This window comes from Manihot esculenta, chromosome 5, assembly GCF_001659605.2.
Source record: "Manihot esculenta cultivar AM560-2 chromosome 5, M.esculenta_v8, whole genome shotgun sequence".
Lineage (NCBI taxonomy): Eukaryota > Viridiplantae > Streptophyta > Magnoliopsida > Malpighiales > Euphorbiaceae > Manihot > Manihot esculenta.
In genome coordinates, this window is record NC_035165.2 from 854346 (window position 1) to 877600 (window position 23255).

The 23255-nt window shown below is 38.3% G+C and overlaps 2 protein-coding genes across 2 annotated transcripts; both read right to left on the minus strand.

Annotated features, from left to right (window-relative positions):
- Positions 1-1387: 1387 nt before the first annotated feature.
- LOC110615930 (polygalacturonase At1g48100) lies at positions 1388-5037 on the minus strand. The gene is made up of 6 exons (XM_021758156.2): positions 2999-5037; positions 2739-2906; positions 2608-2652; positions 2311-2518; positions 2145-2226; positions 1388-2041 (listed from the first exon to the last, which is right to left on the minus strand). The coding sequence occupies exons 1-6, from the start codon at positions 3497-3499 to the stop codon at positions 1540-1542; spliced, it is 1506 nt and encodes a 501-aa protein (XP_021613848.1). The 5' UTR covers positions 3500-5037; the 3' UTR covers positions 1388-1539.
- A 1496-nt stretch (positions 5038-6533) lies between these two features.
- On the minus strand, positions 6534-11277 carry LOC110615931 (shaggy-related protein kinase alpha). The gene is made up of 13 exons (XM_021758157.2): positions 11035-11277; positions 9599-9792; positions 9431-9523; positions 9281-9340; positions 8894-9166; positions 8619-8693; positions 8440-8496; positions 8212-8352; positions 8081-8131; positions 7676-7771; positions 7492-7575; positions 6975-7077; positions 6534-6886 (listed from the first exon to the last, which is right to left on the minus strand). Exons 2-13 carry the CDS (start codon positions 9710-9712, stop codon positions 6804-6806), a joined length of 1230 nt encoding a protein of 409 aa, XP_021613849.1. The 5' UTR covers positions 9713-9792; positions 11035-11277; the 3' UTR covers positions 6534-6803.
- Between the last annotated feature and the right edge of the window lie 11978 nt (positions 11278-23255).

Genomic DNA, 23255 nt, shown 5'->3' on the forward strand with positions numbered 1-23255 from the left:
TTACAAGTTGTGGTGTTTGAGCCAATATTACTCAATTATTAATCCATTACTTTCATATATATTATGAATAATTCATTTGCCAAAAGTTTATTTTAATTATCATTACCTAATCCTATAAATTTTGCTGTGGGTTACAAAGGTAATATTGTATAAGTTTTTTTTTTTTTAATCATCTAAAATAAAATTGTAGTTATTAATCAAAAGATTATACTCTTTCACTTGAATCAGTTTTTGAACAAAAGTTATAAATTTTTTTATTTTTATATTACTTGTTATTCATCATTTATGCAAAAAGGAAACATAGAATAAGAGAAGCAATATGACAATTAAAAAAAAAAAAAAAAAAAAACCTTCTAAGGAGCATTATACAAATTCAATTATCTCATTTCAGCAATGAATATAAAATTTTGATTCTCTCCCTCCGCAAGTATATAAATAAATATAAAACCAAGGAGCTTAAAGGACCACTTGTCTCTGTACTCTTCCTTTCCATATTTATTATTTTACTGTAAAGTCTTTAACTCTGGGACAATTGAAGACGAGCACAGACAACACACAGCTACCAATAATAAAAACAAGAAACATTCCCAACAAGACAATTCTTGAGGATTTTTTTATGAAAAAGAGATTGAAAAGGTGAGTTTGGTGGGTGGCCATTGGATTGTAGCTCGTGCACCGACTGCAACTTTTTCAGAAAACTACTCTTCACAGTCTCTCTCTCTCTATGCTTCAACTACAAATCCTGGAATTGTATATTAATATGATTATAGATGATGGTAGAGCTCTCGCGTGCAACAGAGTTAGAGAAAAGCTTATCTCCCCACTTGTGCGCCCACCCCATTATCAATTTTAGTGCGGGTAAAGGTTTCGACACTGTTGCTTTCAACTCTACTCACGCAGCTTCCCTATTTCACTTTTCTCTCTGTGTTTTTCTTCTGCTTTTTTTTTTTTTTTTTAATACTTCTTGTCTCATTATGCATTACAACAATCTCATCACCTTGTATTTTCTAAAGTTGGAATATTCTACTTTCCATACCAATGACTACATAATCATACCTCAGATTACCCATAAATGATCTCCCCTCACTCTCATATTCTTGTATGATTAGTAGTTTAATTATTGCCTCAAACCTATGGGCCAAGCCATATATAGGCACATAGGCACCCAACAATCACAATATGTAAGAGAATAAAAAAAAACAAAAGATTTAACTTTAGTTCAAAAATGAGATATATGTTTAAGGATAAAATACTGATAACTATTTACATATATCTATGTTTTTAATATAGATTAGTGAGGGAAGAAGTGGAAAAAGGAGTGTGATGATGTAGGAGGAGTGATATAAAAAGGGAAAAAAAAGTTGATAAATAATTAGATATTATGTATATTATTATGGGAAGTTTAATAAAATACAACGTTCCACAATCATTACATAATTAGATCCAGTTACCATGATACTACATTAATCATGGCTTCTCTTTCAATTATGTGCAGTACAGTACATATCGAAACTACTTTACAGTCCAATCTAGCATGGGTCAACAATAATCCATCTCATTATCCAACATGGATCGAGGAGCACCCTCCATCAAGCAAGAGACTGGTGGAATAGTTAGTGTTTGCAATTCTCCATATGCATTCCAACAAAATGGATCCTGAACTATGTCTCCTTGAGCAGGAAGAAGCTCAACATCTGAGAAAGTCAAGTTGGTGCAAGGCACTGAGTCACTGCAGCCAAAATGCATTGGTGGGCTTCGAATGTTGTAAGTTCCCTTTATATTTTCGTAGAGAATGTCCGACACAAAAACTGCTGATGTTTTGTTGGCGCAGTCCTTTGTCGAGCAGTAGAACTGGTCTATTATAATCGGATTCCTTACATTGTCCATGTGAATATTGCTGAATGTTATTCCTGATACTGCTCCTGACCCACCCTGCCATGTCTTGATCCTTACTCCATTATCCGACACTCTGATCACCGAGTCTCTAACCGTGATGTTAGATACACAGGCTCGAGAGTTGTGATTGCCTAGACTCCCAATACTGAGCGGAAGAAAAACAATTTTTCATTGAGCATACAAATCTTTTAAAAAAGTTAAAATTTCTAAAATGTGACAGACAATTTTCTAAGATTAGAATTGAATACCTGATTCCATGACTAGGTCCACAAGTGACATTCCTTATGTCTACATCATAACAGCCCGACCCAATTGATATGCAGTCGTCACCTGTAAGAATGCAATGAAAGATGTTAGTGATGCCTGACTCAGTGAGTAGAGAAATGAGGAAGATTTATGAAGCCCCTTGCTGACCGTTGGAGATCACTGAATCGTATATTTCTACGTCATTGGTGTTCTCTATGTGAATTCCATCAGTGTTAGGACTCAGGGCAGGAGCAGTAATGTGAATGGATTTTATATGAACAGTCTTGCAGTTGTCAAATCTGAAGTTGAATTGGGGGCTGTTCTTGATTCTAAGTCCTTGAACAGTCAAGTTGGAGCTCATAAAGAACCTAATGGCCTGCATTACCAAATAGTGCTCAGTTCAATTAATTCGTGATTTGTGTTGCATGAAAATGGAAGAATATAGCAGCAAGTGCACAGACTTACTATTGGACTGTCGCAGGGTCCAGGCAATGTGGTTCCATTTATTCCCTGCTCCATTAGAACACGTACAATGGATTAGTAATAGAATCCAACACCTAAAATTGCAGGCTTTTTAAGAATAGACTTGTTAATACCTTGTGGGGTTTGCATGGAAGATCCCACCATTTCTCTCCTCTGCCATCTATTACCCCACCTCCTACTAGAGACATTTCATTAACTCTGTAAAAGACAAGCCATTGTCGTTTGCTGTTCTTTTGTGGCCAGGAGTCTGGTCCATCAGGAGGTGAAAGAGTCCCATCAACCTTCGCAGTGGCATAATGCAAATTAGTCCTTTTAATCCTCAAGAAGTAGAAAAGAACGTAGTAAACTGAAGGGGATAATTTACGCACGGTACCTGAAACTGCAGACCACATTGACAAGGGCCTGTGAAAATTGTAGACTGAATCATGAATGTGAAGCCATAAGGAACAAGGATAACTGCAGAATCAACTTGGCAGGCTGTTTCCCATGCCATCTTGAATGCATCAGTATCATCTGTTATACCATCACCAACAGCTCCAAATTTCCGCACATCAAAAACCCCAGAATTGTAGTCACTCCCATCATCAGGCGAGCTAGCAGGCTCAGGTGAAGGAGTGGGAGTCAGATTAGCAGATTCAGGCGGAAGAGTTGGAGGTTCTGGAAGATAAGAAAATTCAGGTGGAGTAGAGGGAGGTTCTGAAAGATGAGCATATTCAGGTGAAGAATAGGGAGGTTGAGAAATTCCGGATGGTTTCTGAGAGTGAGTGTGTTTATGCTTTGTATGGTGATGATGCCACCTAGCTTGGGCGGTGTAAAGGAAGAAGCAAAGACAGAAAATGCAGAACACAAGTAATGGCAGACGAGAACAACCCATTTGAGCTCAACTAGGAAAAAATTCTGAAACTAAGAAACAATGTAGAATTCTATTGCAAATTGCTGGAATTCAAAATCCCCAGTTCAAATTTGCTTTGTCTCTATCATTTGATGAAGAAACTATATCTGACAAAGGAAAAATGCAGCCTAAATTATGGGAAGTTGAAAGAAGGAAGCTAGTGGGTTTGATTTAACGGTTTAAAGTGAGAGTGCAGTATGAGCACTAGAGCAACTTGCCAAAGATTTAACTAAGTTTGGCCTTGGAATGCAATCAGAATCAGAAAGGCTGAATCCCATATATATATAATAAGAGCTGATAGTGGAATGGACATTCAAAAACATCTGAGCCTTGGCCTTATTTTTATTATTTTTTTAAATGGTTCTGGTGGCGGAAACCGACCAAATTTCATTTGGGCATTGGCCTCTTTTTGTGAATGTGGAGTCTGCATATGCTAGTTCTGGAAAAAGGTAAAAGGATTTGCAAGTGTTGATAAGCCCCCCCATGTTCTTCCCATAACTTGCACTTTCATCGGTCCCCAATCAGTGATTTCAACAATCTGACTATTTTAATAAACGACGACTGTGTCTTATCAGGCCTACTTGTGAGGGTTCAAAATTTAATATTGTTATTACAGCGATTACATCTTCTTGTTATTTTTTAAGTCCCTAACTGGGAAAGCATTCTTAAAATTTATCAATTTTTAGACTGCATATTGTTAATTGGCTTTCCACGTCAAAAGTTTATCAAAATTTGGCTGGTTTTACCTTGGCTTTCTAGACCTCTTTTACTTGAGCATGGACATGGTCCGATTCCAATTTGGAACTGGCGATTCCGGGTCGTACCTGATTTAGCTCTAAATTGCATTGTTGGAGTCTCATGGGTTCAGTTTCAATTTCAACTTTTAAATTCAGTTGGGAGCATTTGTGAATCATACACAGCCTTAACCTTACAAAGTCTTATTACCACGGAGCTCACATGTCTCGTTTAGCAGATAACAGGGAAGCCATATCAGCGTATATGGAAGCAGAGTGCAGAGATGTCGATTTGGCTTCCCATGATAAGGGCAAAGAGGAAACTCTGTTTAAAGGAACCACTTCAAATTGTTTCCCATATATTACATATTCACATGGCTATAAGGCTATCAATATATTTTGCTGGGCGTTCATGCATGGTGTTCCTAATTAATATGTCCATTCCTTCACTCAGCTCAATAGTAAACAGTAACAGAAGAAAAGTAGAGTTTTTTTTTTTTTTATCTACATACGAAGTGCCTTTATGGAAAACAAAGGATTTTAAGGTAGAAGAAATTGCAGAGAGATGAAGAAATACATCATATTCTGACTATCCTTTACCCCTTTGCAAAATTTGTGGAAGCTTATTATGTAAAGGATCAAATTGATCAATTCTCTGGTCCTCCGGATTCTCAGTTGCTTCTTTCGGTGATATCCAATGATGCGCAGCTTTGCTACTTGCTTCCATTTAAAGATTGGTTCTTCAACCTAACTCCGGCGAAATTTTTGTTTTTTTTTTTTTTTTTTTTTTTGGGGGGGGGGGGGGGGGGGGGGTTTGACAGAGAGTATCCAATATTTGAACATGATTGGTGGGGAGAATTTTCTTTCTGCAGGTTAATATTCATCAATATGGGGTTCCATGAAATTGCAGAAGTTTCATGAAGTTCAATGTTATAATCATGGGGTGTCCTTAGGAATATTGAAAGTTTCAGTTCCTGCATCTGGAGGTGAGATCAATTTGGATTCCTCCTTCTCCGAGGCACCCATTATCCAATATTTGAGTACTATGTGGAGCATGGATTCCACGTCTTCTTCTGTCTGTTAGAGAATCCATGCTTGAAAAGAACCATGAATCTTCTACTTCATCATTGAAGATCTTAGCCAATATCTTGTTCTTTCCTGCCATTTAAATTCAATCCAAGAACTAACTTCACTTCTATGCTCAAAATATTCAGTGGGTTTATCCCATCCCATCTTTTAGGATTATTTTAAGTGATGTGTAGGAAGCTTGATATAGAAGGCTGGGGCTAAGCTATAAAGATCCCTTTTTGCCGAGTGGCTCAACAAAAGGCCACATTCCCATTATTATTTGTGAGCATCATAAGCTCCGGGCTACGCATGCCTGAAGAGCATTTTGCCCTAAAAAAAAAGGCTATTTGCTATCTCCTCGCCAATAAAATTTGAGGCCCTACAGGTCTCCTTTTTTGACAATTTATACTTTCAGCCCACACATAAACATGTCAACGGTCCGGTTTGGACTGTGAACCGAATTAAAATCTTCTTTTTTAATCAAAATTAAATTAAAATCGAGAATTTGAACTGACAGTTTATTTTATTTTTTTTAAATTAAATTATTTTATAAAATTATGTTACTTAAAATTGATATATAAATAAATTAAATTATTAAAAAATTAAATTAAAATTTATTTTTAACTTATAAAAAATATTTTTTACATTTAAATATAACATCATTTTATTTTTATATTATATGTAAAATTATTTTATCTTTTATTATGTAAATAGATATATTTTAGACATTTTATTTATTTAATAAAATATATATTTAATAATATTTAAGATTTATATTTTATTTGAATTTTTATTTTTAATATTTTTCAAATCAAAATAATAACCATTTATAATTTAGACTTAATTAAAAATTAAAACCGTGAAAAATTAAAACTGTTTTAAAATAAGACTAAAATCATTAAAAAATCAAAAGCGTTTCAAACCACTTTAAATCAAATCGATTTTAATTCATTTAAAAAATAAATTAAATCACTAATTTCAAATCGAAACCGCCCATGTGACGTCAATTTCAGCCATGTGTTGAAGAAATTTATTCTACATATATGGACCAATTCAATCAAATGCCAAGAATGCCAAAGTCTCTAAATATGAGCCGTGTTTTGAAGGTAATTAAAAAAATAAAAACACTAACCACCCAATAATTCAGTACTACATCGAAATTCACCACCATGCTTCACCCACCATGTTTATGTAGCCATATATATATATATTGATGATGCAATATCCTTGTAATATCAAAATAGCAAGGATAATTTTATATGATTGATAAAATATTCTGTCTTGACTGAAAATTAAGGGTCAGATAATAAGCAAAATCTTCTTTTTTATCTGCTCTCTACAAGAGGTAGAAGATGATTAAAAAATAAAAATAAAAAGGAATAAATGAACATGGGTGCATTAACTTCTTCAATATGATCACTTGAATAACTAGCTACTTCTCTACAGTACAGTTTTCTGCGAGCAGAAGACACTGCCTAGTTGCATCACGGCCCAAGGAAGGCACATTGCTTTCTTTCATGCTCTGGAATTAACTTAACCAACATCTCAACTGGCACTCCCTTCAGCTCTGACCATAGAAAGAAGAGACATCAACTACTATCATCAAAGCACTATCAATAGCAAAATGCAAATTAATTTTCATAATGGTGCATTACCATGAGGTTTAAAGTTGAAAAGCGGTGGGAGGAAGCGGCCATTTGGTAGGCGAGTGTTAGGGTCACGTAGCTCATCAAAAAAAGGATGAATTAAAGCTTCCAGCTGCAAGGAAAATAAAGAAATTGATGAAAATCACCAGAAAATGGAAGCACAATCACAAAGGAACGGCAAATAATGTTAGGCAATCGTATTGTAAACATCAAAATTCGGTGACAAATATCAGCTTTATGATAGGATTTTCATATGTCACACAAACACACATATCAAACATGGGATCTTTATAGGTTGGATCACAATTAAGGTCTAACAAGCCTTAAATACTACTGACAAAAAGCAATCGTAGAAGTACATGAAGAATTAAACATTAATCACAAGCACAACAGAGAGGAGCATCTAGCATTAACAATACAAGACATGTCAAAGACAGCGTTGGGAGAAAGATTAGATCAAGGTGAGTGGTATGCCTTCAAAAGATAATTCCATCTTGGGCAACTACGAAGGGAATTCGATACTTACAGATGTACTTCGAAGATTTGGAGAGTACTGCAATAGTCTTGAGACAAGGTCCACAGCTTCAGGGGGCATGCTTTTATGGAATATCTGGTGATCAATGATATGTAGATGAATACATGAACATGGTGTATCATCACTAGGATTTCAAATAGCAGAGCTACCACAGTGAGTAAGATATTGCCAGTACCTTATGCCATGGATGAGCTTTAATTTGTGGAAATTTGAACTCAGTGTAATTAGGATTCATACACTTGATTTCCTCCCTTGTAGGGGTACCTAGAACCTGCAAGGCAATCATAAAAATTATAGTAAGAAAGGAAAGAAAATAAATTACTAGAACTAAAGAGTTTGGATTTCTAATCTCTGTGAGCTGTCAAGGTCTCTCATAGTTCAATATGAATAAAAATTTCAATCTTAGTCAGACTTGAACAGTCTATCAATTTCTTTTTATGAGCATTGTCATAAGAAAGGTCCATGGGGCTAGGAGTTGTTAGGACAGATATTCAATAGCATCCACATTCTGTGAAGTGGATAGCTTAATACGATTATTTAATGCCTTTTGTTGGTTAGATATCTTACAATCGAGTATTACCTTTATAATCTCAACAAGCTGATCCACTCCACTCTCACCGGGAAAGAGAGGCTGGCACCAATAGAAATATTGCATTAGTTACATACACCTGAAAATACAATAAGTCAACCATATTAAAAGAAACAAACCACCTGTCCAAGCAGCAATTCTGCAAGGACACAACCAGCAGACCAAATGTCAATAGCCATGGTGTACTCGGTTGCACCAAATATAAGTTCAGGTGCCCGATAATATCGAGAACATATATAAGATATGTTTGGTTCCCCTTTCACCTGTCAAATTAATCACAGTTAGTATAAAATAACCAAATAATCCACAATAGTAGAAACAAGGTAGCAATTCCAGTATTAGATACAAACCAAAACTTTCGCACTTCCAAAGTCACATAGTTTCACCTGGTGGGTGTGTGGGTTAACCTGTTTCAAAGATAAAGAACAGATCCAGAATTAGAGAAAGCAATAACAATAAGACATTTTAGTTAATGGAGACAGCAAAGCAGGATTAATTTACTATGACAATAAATGCTATTTCAACATACCAACAAATTTTGAGGCTTTATGTCCCTATGGCACACTCCAATACTATTGTGAATGTATGCAAGAGCTCTACAAATCTGTCAGAATATAAAAAAGTTCAGAAATGACACAAATCAACAAGGATTTGAACAACTAAGAAATTAAACAAAACAAAAGATATGAAAACCAAGCACATGGGATAAACATGGCCAGTAAAATATATATCAAAAGTCCAGTAAACAATAAACTCATGTACAAATATCATGAAGAGGAAAATCAACCTGCCTGCAAATAGTACCTGATAAAAATAAAGTTTCACATATATAAGTGGCATCCTTTGGCCCATTTTATTGTAGTGTTTGATAACACGGTGGACAGTCTCAGGAACATACTCAAGTACCAGGTTAAGATAAAGCTCATCTTTTTCAGTTGTGGAGAAGAAACAGTGTTTCAGGGACACTACGTTGGGATGGTCCAAGACACGCATGGTTTGCAGCTCACGATTCTTGTACCTTTTATCTTGTAGAACCTTTTTTATAGCAACAGCTTCACCAGTCTCTAAACACTTAGCCTGAATATCCAAATCAAGGCACAAAAAAAGTTTGAGCATCTTGCCACATGTTTTAAGAAATGACATTTTCACAAGTATGCAAATCAGCAGCTATTTGTGGACTTAACAATTTACCTGGAATACTACTCCAAAAGATCCATGTCCAACAACGCGCTCAGCCATATAGCTTATTGTCTGCAACCATGGAAGGAAATTGTCTCACCAAAAATTCAAAGCCAATACAAAGTCTGCATGACAAAGAGCATGAAAATTAAAAGGAATAACCTGTTTAGGTTGTCCATTTTTGCCACCAATAGTTGTGACTATTATGTGACCTGTCTCCGTTCCATTCCCATCAACAACAGTGGCTTCCATTTCCTGTAAACATCCAACTTTTTGCCGTAAATAATATGAAATCACGATAAACATCGGAGGACCAGACTCATCACTTACCTTGTCATCCCTAATTTTCATGTCATTCATCTCATCAGGAAGCACATCAACACCAGCTGTATTTCCACTTGGATCTCGTAAACCAGAAGTAGGCACAAGGCTTATGGAAGCCATTTGCTCAGAAAAAAAGGCCAAAAGTTCAGAAAATTTCCCTTGCAAATTCACCTTCGCTCAATATAGATTCAGTAATTTACCTACATACAACATATTGGTGTTAATTATGTTCAGTGACGAGGAGGGGGAAAAGAAATCATGTTGGCATAAACACCACTGTGATACACAAATATAGATGCATATATGAATAGGTACATAGTAGTTTCCTTGTGTAAATGCAGTTGGCAAGTCCCATGAGATTTTATTATTTCCAAAAAAAAAAAGAAATAAAAAACTCATCAAAAGGAGAAAAAAAAAGAACAAAAAAGTCAAGGAGCCACCAGCAAACATGGAAACCACTAAAGCTGTAAACATGCGAACATTACAATCAAATGCATACCCCAATACGGGTACTTAAGGCATTATTCATCCATACATGCGAAAGCATGCAATGATAAAAGATGAAAATCCAAATGCAAACAATTGATTACTTTCCAAAAACAAAACAAGTGAAAAAAGACTCTGGACTCTGTTGTCAGGGCAATTAGACATATAAAAGTGTCATTCAACTAGCACGCCAGAGCTCTGACATATCTGTTCCAACACATGCATATATAATTCGGTGAATAGGGCTATTAAAAGGTGAAGTCCTTGCGAACTTCAAAAGGAGTTAATAGCAAAATGCTAGTAGTTAGAAAGCTCCATTAGCAGTGAACAGAACATTTCTGTGCATAATTTGCAAAGAGAAAACTTAGCAGCAAGTAAAAGATACGGATTTTTTGAGACGCATGCATCAAATTCAATCATTTATACAAGGACCAAAGAGGACAGCTAAAAGTCTAAATCCCATCTACCTATAAGGCAAAAATAAAAGATAAAATCCATCTGAAACAAAAGAAATGCAACCACATAGGTCAACTAGTTTCCCTACCGGAGCTCAGTTGTTTTTGTTTTCTGTGTTAGTTTTAAAAGAAAAAGGGCATAATAGCAAACTGAAGGCTGTTTGATATAGGTTTTCGCAGCAGTCAAACAGAGAGTTTAAAATCCCAATTTGAAACGAACCCATTAGCTACAGAACTACTTAAAAAACATTATAGCAGAAGCCCAAAATAGTAAAACATTTTTTTTTAATTTTAAAAAAAAAAGGGTGGGGGCTAACGAGAACGAGAATGTCTCTCCATAATATTCTCCTAAGGAAAAAAGCAAAAGAAAAAAAAAATCTTCCCCACGAAGATCCAGGCTACGCAGAAAGAGCAAAGCAGCTAAAAGAACTGAAACAATATGCAGATCACCATCATAAGCGACCCAAAAAGAAGAAAAAAATACAAGGAAGAGAAACTTACAGAATGAGTCAACAAAAAGCGGAAACGGAGAAACAGTAAGAGACAGATTCATGACTAGCTTCAGAATGAATCAACCTTATTTTATCTTAGTGAAGTGTTTAATAAGGATTTGGTGTTTGTAAGATTGAAGATAGAGAGAGAGAGAGAGAGAGAGAGAGAGAGAGAGAGAGGAATTGAAGAGGAAAGAGAAGGTGGAGGAGAAAGCAGCTTGATGCAGCTTTCTTAGATTGGACGGAATGGTTTGTTTTGTTTTGTTTGGGAATTGGAGTTTTTAGATTTCAAGTATTTTTTATTACTTTTTTTTTTTCCCTTCTTTTTGACCGTTCAACCTCGCATGGCCCCACCTCTTCTCCTTTCTTTACTTCTTCCTCTCTTTAGTAATCTAATTATTAAAATTTCGTTATAAAATTAATTATATTGTTAAATATGTATAATTTTTTAAATTAGTTTAAATTTTTTATACTATTAGTAATATATAAATTAATTATTATAATTTTATTTTTTTTTTAAATTAAATATTTTTAATATATATAAAAAAATAAAATGAATAAAAATTTAGAGCGGATAGAGTGATAATTTATTTATAAAATTCCTGTTTAATTCCTAAAATTCTATAAATTATTTTAATAGTTTAAACATTAATTTAATATTCCATTTAATTATAAAAATTTAAGAATTATATGGCTTAGAATTAATAAAAACTTAACATCACATTTTAAAAAACATAAAATTATCATTTAAGTAATATAATATGGTTGTTTCTTTAAACTCCAAACTTGCCATTTGTTTGCCCCTCTTTTCACTCTATTTCTTTTCCTTTAGACTTTGTTTCACAATATTTATTTTATAAAAAAAATAATTTAATTAAATTTTTATAGAATCATATAAGAATTTAATAAAAATAAAATAAAAAATTATAAAAAAAAATTAATTACGTAAAATTCTTTATTCCAACAGAAAATTAATATTGTTATAAGTTATAGAAAGTAAATATGTTAATATAGAAAATAAATATTGATAGATGGGTGGGTCAGTTGCTTAATCTTAGGGATTGTATAATCATAAACTTGATTTTCCTTCCTATTTAAATACCTTCATTTATGTATAAATAGGTTGTAATCTCTATTATGAAAAATAACAACAAATATTATCTTTTTACATGGTATCAGAGCCATTCTCGTAGAGATTTAACTTTTTCTCTCGTCAAGTTTTAAATTTTTTTAGAGACGTAGGGCTCTGTTTATTTGGATTACCCATAAAGGGTAACATTTGGATCTCACCATCGCCGGAGTCGCCACACCATTCCCTTGTCAAATATGAGGTTTGTTTGTCGTTCGGGTGTTGGGTGGAGGTGTTTTAGGTACTATTCATATTTGGGTACTGTTCATCGGCACTGTTTACAGTACTGTTCATCGGCACTGTTCACGGGGATACTGTTCACGTGTATAAATAGGTTAATATAGGAAGTAAATATTGATAGATGGGTCAGTTGCTTAATCTTAGAGATTGTATAATCATAGGCTTGATTTTCCTTCCTATTTAAATACCTTCTCTCATGTATAAATAGGTTGTAATCTCTATTGTGAAAAATAACAACAAATATTATCTTTCTACATGGTATCAGAGCCATTCTCGTAGAGATTTAATTTTTTCTCTCGTCAAGTTTTAAATTTTTTTAGAGACTTAGGGCTATGTTCATTTGGGTTACCCATAAAGGGTAATATTTGGATCTCACCATCGCTAGAGTTGCCACACCATTCCCTTGTCAGATCTGAGGTTTGTTTGTCGTTCGGGTATTGGGTGGAGGTGTTTTAGGTACTATTCATATTCAGGTACTGTTCATCGGCACTATTCACGATACTGTTCATCGGCACTGTTTACAGTACTGTTCATCGGCACTGTTCACGGGGATACTGTTCATGTGGTACTGTTCATCGGTACTGTTCACGCCGAGTACTATTTTTTGATTCTGTGTTTCTTTTATTGCTATCGTTTTGGGTTGGTTGTCCTTATGGCTGAAGTTAAAACCACCACCGTAACTGATGTGATTCCTATGATGACTAAAATCACGGAACATAAATTGAATGGATCTTCCGATCAGGGAATTTTGATATCTGCAGATGAGTATGCACAATTCATCCAATACCAGGCATCTCTAAAATCCTCTAATTCCTCCTCTATCACTGCAATTGCCGAGTCAGATAACTCTACTGCATGTCTTGTGTCTTCATCCTCCAAATGGGTTATTGATTCTGGTGCTACTGATCATATGTCAAGTAATTCTACTCTTTTGTCCAATCTTGAGTCTCATACATCGCCTTCTTATGTTACTCTTGCTGATGGCACTAAATCTTCTGTCATGGGTTCTGGTCATGTCAACTTAACCCCTTCTCTTTCTGTATTCTCTGTGTTATGTCTCCCTAAGTTCGCATTTAATTTACTTTCCGTGAGTAAACTCACTCTTGCATTGAATTGTTGTGTCTCATTCTTTCCTGATCACTGTGTTTTTCAGGATCTTTCGACGAAGCAGATTATTGGTAGAGGGAGTGAGTCAGAGGGTCTTTACGTCTTGGATCAGCAACTAACTCGATCTCCTCGATCTTTGGTATGCTCCACGCGTTTAACACCTTTTGATGTTCATTGTCGTTTGGGGCATCCTTCTCTCTCGGCTTTGAAGAAGTTATATCCACAGTTTCATTCTTTATCTATTCTAGATTGTGAGTCTTGTCAATTTGCCAAACATCATCGTTTACCTACACTGCCTCGAGTCAATAAACGGGCTTCGTCCCCCTTTGAGTTAGTCCATTCAGATGTTTGGGGTCCTTGTCCTGTGGTGTCTAAGTCTGGCTTTAAGTATTTTGTTACTTTTGTTTATGATTTCTCTCGTACTACTTGGTTATTTTTAATGAAGAGTCGTTCATAATTATTTTCTATTTTTTGTGCATTTTATGATGAAATCCAAACCAATTCAATACTTCCATCCGTATATTGCAAAGTGATAATGCTAAAGAGTATCTCTCTAGGGAATTTCAATCTTATTTATTACAAAAAGGGATTTTTCATCAGTCCTCTTGTGTTGCCACTCCTTCACAAAATGAAGTTCCTGAAAGAAAAAATCGACATCTTCTTGAAGTAGCGAGAGCCCTCTTATTCCAAATGAAGGTACCTAAATATTTTTGGGCTGATGCTCCATCCTTCATGGTGATATCCCTTATAACATTTTGTTTCCCACTAAATCTTTGTTTCCTATTGAGCCACGTATCTTTGGTTGTACTTGTTTTGTTCGTGATGTTCGTCCACATGTTACTAAATTGGATCCCAAATCACTCAAATGTGTCTTCCTTGGCTACTCTCGACGTCAGAAAGAGTATCGTTGTTTTTCTCCTGATCTGAATCGGTATTTTGTGTCTGTGGATGTAACATTCTTTGAGTCCACTTTGTTTTTTTCGCCATCATCTGTTTATAACACCCAGGAGGAGGAAGATGACCTCTTGTTATACACTATTCGCTCTCTGTCTGCTCAGACTACTCCTACACCTTTCGTTCATGTGCCAGGTCGCCCTCCCATCTTTCATGTGTAATACCCGGCTAGACCCCGGCACCGGAGTTCCTACCTCCGGCAGAATCTCCGTTGGAATTCGGAATTTCTCGGATGTCGAAATCTTCTAGAAGGGTAAAATAAAGGTTTTCCAAAAATGTTTTTACATGTTTTATGGTTTGATTAAGAAAGAAAATTGAGTTTTGAAAGAAAAGAAAGTTTTGAAGGGAAATGCCAGGTTCAGCCGCTGAACCTCATATTCGGCCGCCGAAAGTGGCTCTCTTTTGCTGCCGCTGAATGTCAAGTTCGGCAGCCGAACGTGGTTGAGTTTTGGAAGCACCTTTGGCCTCCGAAGGTGGTCTGGCCAGTCACTTATAAAAGGCCCCATGTCCGAAAATGGGCGAGTTTTTCTCTCCATTTTCGGGCAAAGGTGAGTTCTTGACCCTCCATGGTTGATTTTATGTTTTCCTTCAAATCTCCCAGAGTTTTTATGAGTTTTTACCGTGTTTTGAAGATTTTAAAGCTAAGATCAAGGTTTTAGAAGCTTGGAGACCTCAGGAGCTTGTTTCTCTACATCTCCAAGTTTAGATCGCCTCTCCTCTCGATCTTCAAGAGGTAAGAGTAGATCCTCACCCTCTCTTATGTTTTAAGTAAGTTTTGAGGGGTTTTAAGAGTATATGATGCATGTTTAGAGTAGATTTAAAGTGTTAGGGTTTATGTACCCTTTTTGGTAAATGTGATGTTTGTTGGGGTTTAGCCTAGTTTTAAGCCCCTAAATGCTTGAGAATGTGTTTTTGCATGTTTATGCATGCTTGGGAGTGTTGTGTTTGAGTTTGGAAGGTTTGGGAGGCAAATGTGCATGAGAGGCTTGAGTTCTCCCATTCTGGAAGAACTCAGGTTCGGCCGCCGAACCTGCCTATGGTGGCATGTTTTGGCCACCTAAACTCGCCCCTGAAAGTTGGACTTTTGGCTCTGGAGGGGAGTTTCGGCCGCCGAACCTGTCGCCGAAAGTGCATGAGTTTCGGATCTGGAAGGGACTTTCGGCCGCCGAAGGTGCCTGAGTTTCGGCTCTGGAGGGACTTTCGGCCGCCGAACCTGCCGCCGAAAGTGCCCTGTCCAACCTTCCTTTGCATGTTTTCTATGGATGTTTTGTGATGTTTTAGGGGGTTTTTGGGGAGATGTTTAGAGTTATGTTAGAGTATGTTTGGTCCCTCATTTGAGTCCACCTGTGTAGGATCAGACCTGAGAGACTGAGGAGGTCAGCAGTGAGCTAGCTGCTACAGAGTCAGTAAAGCGTCAGCCAGAGGTGAGTAGAACACAACTTACTTATTTTAAAGGAATGAAATATTTTTAGCATGACTCATGCATCACAAATGCCATGATATGTATTAGGTCGTTTTGCATTAGAATTCATGAATATGTTGCATTGCATATTATGATGTTGATGTGGATGGATGTTGGATGACCCATTAGCCCTCGATGTAATATGATATGATACGAGATGGAAAGACCAGGTGTGGCCTAATCGCCCCTGGCACAGAGTAAAAGAAGACCAGGTGTGGCCTAATCGTCCCTGGCACCGAGTAAGAGAAAGACCAGGTGTGGCCTAATCGCCCCTGGCATATTGGATATACTATGTTATGTTATGTTTAAGAGAAAGACCAGTGGGACCCATTCTACGTCCTCTGGCACCATTGGAATGTGTAGAGGGCTAATGGTGACAAGTCTGTCCTTGATGTAAATTGTTTGTGATGTGATGCATTCCATGAAAGCATATATTTTAATATATTATTTTACTGTTCTGCTCACTGGGCTCTAGTAGCTCACCCTTTTCCCCTAACCCCCAGGTTTGCAGGTTCAGGATAGACCGGGAGGTCGTCAAGAGTAAAAGAGGTGTCTATATAATAGAATAGTTGTGGACATGATGAAATGGCATGTAATGTAATGAAATGTAAAATGAGATAATGTAAAGTATTGTAATGGTGATTAGTATGGTGCTTGGCCCTAATGTTTATGGTTAATCCCTGTTGTACATGATCTTGATGTAAATGTTTTAATGTTATGGTATGTTGAACCAAGTTTGATGTATGAGATGTTGACCCAACTGGAGCATTTGATGAGGGCTCTAGTAAGGGGTTTTATGTTTACAGTATAATGCATGCAGGTCAAGCTTGGTATATGTGAAAGTTTAAAGTTTTTATGAAAATGTATGATCATGTATGGGATTGTATCAGATGTACAAGATGTTTAGTAGGCTTGCTAAGGGTCCCGACGACCTTAAGTCGATCTGAATCCTAGCGCCGGTAGCGGTTCAATTTTCGGGTCGTTACAGATTGTGTATTCCAGATGCTTAGAGGACTCTGACTCCGTTCTGCTACCTGCTTCTTCGTCGATCAATCCTGATCCTGCTCCCACTGATCCTTCACTGTCTAATTTGGATTTGCCCATTACTCTTCGCAAAGGTAAACGTACTTGCACTTGTCCTATTTCATCTTGTGTCTCTTATGATCAATTATCCTTCTCTTCTCGTTGTTTTGTCACTGCTTTAGATTCTATTTCAATTTCCAAAATTGTTATTGAGGCTTTGTCCCATCCTGGTTGGCATGCTGCAATGGAAGAGGAAATGATGGCCCTTGACACTAATGGTACTTGGGAGTTGATGTCCTTGCCCTCAGAAAAGCGGGCTATTAGGTGCAAATGGGTGTTTGCAGTGAAAGTAAACCCTGATGGATCTATTGCTCGCCTCAAAGCTCGTTTAGTGGCCAAAGGTTATGCACAAACTTATGGAGTTGACTATTATGATACATTCTCCCCAGTTGCCAAGCTCGCATCTGTCCGATTGTTTATTTCCTTGGCGGCTACTCATGATTGGCCTTTGCATCAATTATATATTAAAAATACTTTTCTTCATGGTGATCTTCAGGAGGAGGTTTATATTGAGCAACCACCTGGTTTTGTTGCTCAGGGGGGAGTCAGGTAAGGTTTGTAGATTTCGAAAATCCCTTTATGGCTTGAAACATAGTCCTCGGACATGGTTTGGCAGGTTTAGTGAGGTAGTCCAACAGTTTGGAATGAAGATGAGTAAGTGTGATCACTCAGTGTTTTATAAAAATTCTGATAGTGGAGTAATTATGCTTGTAGTATATGTGGATGATATCGTTATTACAGAAAGTGACATTGCTGGCATCACATCCCTAAACGAATTTCTTAAAACACAGTTTCATACAAAGGATTTGGGTTCCTTGAAATATTTCTTGGGAATCGAAGTTATGCGGTGTAAGAAAGGCATCTTCTTATCTCAAAGAAAATATGTTCTTGATTTGTTGGCAGAAACAGAAAATTGAGTGCTAAGCCTTATAGTGCCCCAATGACCCCTAATGACGTTGAGTCATCTGGGTCCTAGGTCCACACCAGTGAATATTGTCCGCTTTGGCTCAAGACCGCACGGTTTTACTTAAAACGCGTCTACTGGGGTTTCAAGGATAAAGACTTATAAGACCTTCTTCCTTTCAACCTCTTTCCAATGTGGGATACCTTTTGATCCACCCGCACAGGGGGCCTTCCCCCCCATACAGGCCTGAGCGTGCTTGCTCAGCGCACCGTACTCGTGAGGACCAGGGTTATGTTTTTCCCACAGACGGCGCTATTTGATGACGTAGAGTCATCTGGGTCCTGGGTCCACACCAGTGAATATTGTCCGCTTTGGCTCAAGGCCGCACGGTTTTGCTTAAAACGCGTCCACTGGGGGGGAAGGCCCTCTGTGCGGGTGGATCAAAAGGTATCCCACATCGGAAAGAGGTTGAAAGGAAGAAGGCCTTATAAGTCTCTATCCTTGAAACCCTAGTGGACGCATTTTAAGCAAAACCGTGCGGCCTTGAGCCAAAGCGGACAATATTCACTGGTGTGGACTCAGGACCCAGATGACTCAACGTCATCAAATGGCGCCGTCTGTGGGAAAAAACATAACCCTGGTCCTCACGAGTACGGTGCGCTGAGCAAGCACGCTCAGACCTGTATGGGGGGGAAGGCCCCCTGTGCGGGTGGATCAAAAGGTATCCCACATCGGAAAGAGGTTAAAAGGAAGAAGGCCTTATAAGTCTCTATCCTTGAAACCCCAGTGGACGCGTTTTAAGCAAAACCGTGCGGCCTTGAGCCAAAGCGGACAATATTCACTGGTGTGGACCCAGGACCCAAATGACTCAACGTCATCAACCCCTAACCTTCAACTTACCACAGAAGACAGTGAGCCATTTGCAGATTCTGAAAGGTATAGAAGATTAGTTGGCAAGCTGAATTATTTGACGGTGACTCATCCTGATATTGCATATTCAGTGAGTGTGGTAAGTCAGTTTATGTCTTCTCCTACTGTTGCCCAGTGGGATGCTCTGGGACAGATTCTTTGTTACCTTAAAGGGGCCCCAGGGCGAGGCCTATTCTATGGTAACCATGGGCACTCAAATATTGAATGCTTTTCTGATGCTGATTGGACAGGCTCGAAAGTTGATAGGAGGTAAACTACTGGGTATTGTGTTTTTGTGGGAGGTAACTTGGTCTCATGGAAAAGTAAGAAGCAAAATGTAGTCTCCCGTTCTAGTGTTGAATCTGAATATCGAGCCATGGCACAAGCCGTTTGTGAAATCTTGTGGGTACGTCAACTGTTGGAAGAAGTTGAGTTCACAAATTCGGTGCCTGTTAAGTTGTGGTGTGATAATCAAGCAGCTATCCACATTGCCTCCAATCCAGTATTTCACGAGAGGACTAAACACGTAGAGATTGATTGTCATTTTGTTCGTGAAAAGGTCCAACAAAAGATAATATCAACATGACATATCCGAACTGGAGAACAATTAGGAGATATTTTAACTAAAGCTCTAAATGGGACTCGAGTTGGTTATATATGTAACAAGTTGGGCATAATTAACATTTATAATCCAACTTGAGGGGAGTGTTATAAGTTATAGAAAGTAAATATATTAATGTAGAAAGTAAATATTTATAGATAGGTCAGTTACTTAATCTTAGAGATTGTATTATCATAGATTTGATTTTTCTTCCTGTTTAGATACCGTTTCTCATATATAAATAGGTTGTAATCTATATTGTGAAAAACAACAACAAATATTATTTTTCTATAAATATGATAATAAAAAATGTAAATATTTCAATTAATTTTTTATAAAATCATATAAGAGTTTGATCTCTTTTAAAATGAAAATATTTTTTAAAAATTATTAAAAAAATAAATTGAATATAAGAAATCAGAATTTAAAAATCCTAAATTTTAAGAGAATTTAAAAATCCTAAATTTTAAGGTAATTAAATGTAATTAATCTTGAAATGAAGGTTTATTTTTTAAAAGAAAATGAAAATAAGGATGAGATTCATCGAGTATAAAGCAATACAATCATGGGCCTTTAAATTAAAGAAGAAAAATGAAAATAAGAGGTCTAGATATCAGAGCCCACCCATTATTAACCAACAAAGTCCAGTACTGTGAACTGACATAAAATTTCATTAATATGATAGGAGATACAAGAGGTGGGCTAAGGCCCACCTCTAACCCAAAAATGCAAACCCTAAACCCTAACGCTCGCTCTGTTTTGTAGAAGTCAAAGTAAATGAAGGTTTTATAAAATAAGATTTTTTTTGTGTGTTTTTAAATATTGATAATATTTTATTATTTAAAATTTTTTAATATATTTAAAAAAAAATTTTCAGGTTTTTTAGAATTTCAAAAAAGTTTATTTTAAAAATTCTTATTCTCTTTTAAATATAAATTTAAAATTTCAACCACCTTTACAATACATCCTCCAAACAAAGGGTAAAACCCATAAGTCCCACCTCCGTCTCTTTGCAACAGTAAACTCTTTTACTAAAAAACTTCAATGAGATTTAAAAAAACAAAATAATATATACCCAAAAATCAATTCAAACAATTTCATAAGAAAATCAACTCATATCAGATTGAAACAATCAAGAAATGAAAGGTATTTATATGTGATGACCGCTGGGCTTCATCTCCCCTATATGAGACCAGGCCCACGATGACAGTCTCATACTAAAGGTCGAGAAGCCTATTCAATGAGCCGGCCTGGACCATCCGGCCTCGAAATCGGGCCTCCCATGGGCCTCAACCCTTCCACATCTAGTCCAGTCCTGAGGCCAAGTAGGAGAGGGATAACCAGTCCATCTGTCCAGCATGATCTGTTCACACGCGCGCCCGGGAGGGATTAAATGGTCGTTTAGCGTGGTGCAGATGTCTGACGCTTTCGTACGTCCATATCTGTGTGACAGAGACAGGTGGCCCAATAGGGGCAAGGCCGTTATGCGTCACTAGTGGACAAAAGAAAAGGATAAAAGGGGAGAAACACTCTCCTCTCGGACTAAGCTTACAAACCCTTTGTAAACCCCTATTTTCTGGATCTGAGATTATCACTTGGCGCCGTCTGTGGGAAACGAAGGAGATCTTTTCATCGCCGGAGTTTCCATTCTCAAAAACACCCACTGAGATCCACAATGGCCAACCATAACGAAAACAACATTCCTAATACCCCCAACCACCTGAGCTCTGCCCAGGAGGGGCAACAGTTCTCTTTCTCTAGCCCCGCAACCCTCAACAGCCAACAACCAACCCCTTTTAATCCCTCGCCGAACTCGGCAGGGAATGTGCTTGGAGCTACCCTGTCCAACCATGACCTCCAAGCCATGGCCCTTCAACTGCAAAACACCGCTCATTGGCTAGGATAGATAATGCAGCAGAGGGACCTCAATACCCTAGCGAACGCGTTGCCTGTGGTAGAAGAGTCTCGAACCAATGAACCCCAGCCTACCTTCAACCATCCTCAAGCAAACAGCAAAGAAATCAGAGAAAGAGGCAGAAGAGCAGGTGAAGAAGAAGAGCCGGAAGCCAGAGTCCATGGAAGAAGGGTAAGGGAGTTGATAGAAAATGACGAGGCAGACAGTTACTCTGCTAGGACTACCAGGAGAACGGAGGACGATGAGTGGAAAGAGGAATGCCGCATGGGGAAAAGACCTAGGCAGGAAGAAGAGGATGTAGATCAAAAACTGCAAAAGATGAGAGAACAGCTCCTGGTCGAGTTGGGAGCAAAAGATCGTAGTCAAACCCTCTTGCCTACATCCTCGCCTTTCTCAAAATGGGTGCAGCAAGAGACCATCCCCAAAAAATTCATGATGCCACCTATGGCAACATACGACGGAGCTGGAAACCCAAGGGAGCATGTCCTTAACTACAAGACCTTCATGGAGCTGCAGACCCTATCGGATGCCTTAATGTGCAAGGTATTCCCTACGACGCTCACGGGCGTGGTTCAACAGCATAGAAGTCGGAAGCATCAGGAGCTTTGGAGATTTAGCCAATGTCTTCATTAGCCGGTTCATAGGCGGAGTGCCAACTGACAGGAAAACCAGCTATTTGGAGACAGTCAGGCAGGGAAGGAATGAATCGCTGAGAGAATACGTAGCCCGTTTCAATACGGAGGCCCTGCAGATTCCCGAGCTGGACGAAAGCAGAGCAGTAGAAGCCATGCAGAAAGGACGATCTCCCCAGAGTTCTTTGGCTCGTTAAATAGAAAGCCCCCCACCTTGCTGGCGGAATTAATGAAGAGGACGGAAAAGTACATAAGGCAGGATGATGCCTTAGTGACAAGCAGATTCGCCAAGGAAGCGGCAGACAGGGGGAGAGCCCCGAAGAAAGGAGGTCGGAAAGGCCGGAGAAAAAGCAAAGCAAAAGGCCTGAGACCTACAAACATCCTTGGGACCGAAGGGACCAAAGACCATTTCCCCCTCGGGTTCCAGAACAAAGACCATTTTTCCCGCGGGTTCCAGAGACCCTGACCCCTCTCAACGCCTCCCGAGCCGAAGTGCTCATGGCAGTACAAAACAAAGAGTTCCTCCAGTGGCCGAAACCAATGAGAGCTGAGGCAAGCCAGCGAGATCCTGACAAATACTGCCAATACCATCGTACACACGGCCACGACACCAATAACTGCTACCAGCTGATCAGTGAGATCGAAAGGCTGATTAAGAGGAGGCACTTGCGAAACTTTGTGAAGAAACTGGAGGGAGAAAGGCCTCAGCAGAACCCTACAGCAGAAAGACCCCGGAGGGCAGGAGCAGGACCGGTGAATGATGGCTCCAGTGGAACCATCAATATGATTGTTGGGGGAACGGAAGGTCGGATGAGCAGAAGAGGAAAAAAGAGAGGTCGAAATGGCGAGGGTAGCAGCGCCGAGGTCATGCAAGTAGCTGAACATTTTCCAGCGGTCATTTCTTTCTCTCTAGAGGACGCCCAGGGCATTCAGACACCTCACGATGATGCTCTCATTATTGAGGCCGTCATTCACAACTATCGGGTCAGAAAGGTCCTTGTCGACAATGGTAGCAAGGTGAACTTACTGTCGTATAGAGTCTTCCAGCAAATGAGAATCCCCGAAGAACAACTGGTTTGGGATCAGGCCCCGATAAAGGGGATCGGAGGAGTCCCAGTGCCGGTGGAAGGAAAGGTGAAATTGGCGCTGACCCTCGGAGAGGCACTGTTGGCTCGTACTCACTACGCGGTATTCCTGGTGGTGAAGCTTCCCCTGAACTATAATGCAATACTAGGGAGGCCAGTGCTGTACGACTTTGAGGTTGTAACCAGTATAAGGTACTTGGCTATGAAGTT

What these genes read in the sequence shown, in the direction of transcription:
- LOC110615930 (XM_021758156.2), bottom strand. Translation starts at nt 3,499, where the DNA reads ATGGGTTGTTCTCGTCTGCCATTACTTGTGTTCTGCATTTTCTGTCTT. An exon ending in TTCCATGCAAACCCCACAAG is followed by an intron (nt 2,653 to 2,738) that starts GTATTAACAAGT and finishes CTAATGGAGCAG; the next exon opens with GGAATAAATGGAACCACATT. An exon ending in GGACCTAGTCATGGAATCAG is followed by an intron (nt 2,042 to 2,144) that starts GTATTCAATTCT and finishes TCTTCCGCTCAG; the next exon opens with TATTGGGAGTCTAGGCAATC.
- LOC110615931 (XM_021758157.2), bottom strand. Translation starts at nt 9,712, where the DNA reads ATGGCTTCCATAAGCCTTGTGCCTACTTCTGGTTTACGAGATCCAAGT. An exon ending in AAAATGGACAACCTAAACAG is followed by an intron (nt 9,341 to 9,430) that starts GTTATTCCTTTT and finishes CCATGGTTGCAG; the next exon opens with ACAATAAGCTATATGGCTGA. An exon ending in CAGAATTGCTGCTTGGACAG is followed by an intron (nt 8,132 to 8,211) that starts GTGGTTTGTTTC and finishes TATTGGTGCCAG; the next exon opens with CCTCTCTTTCCCGGTGAGAG.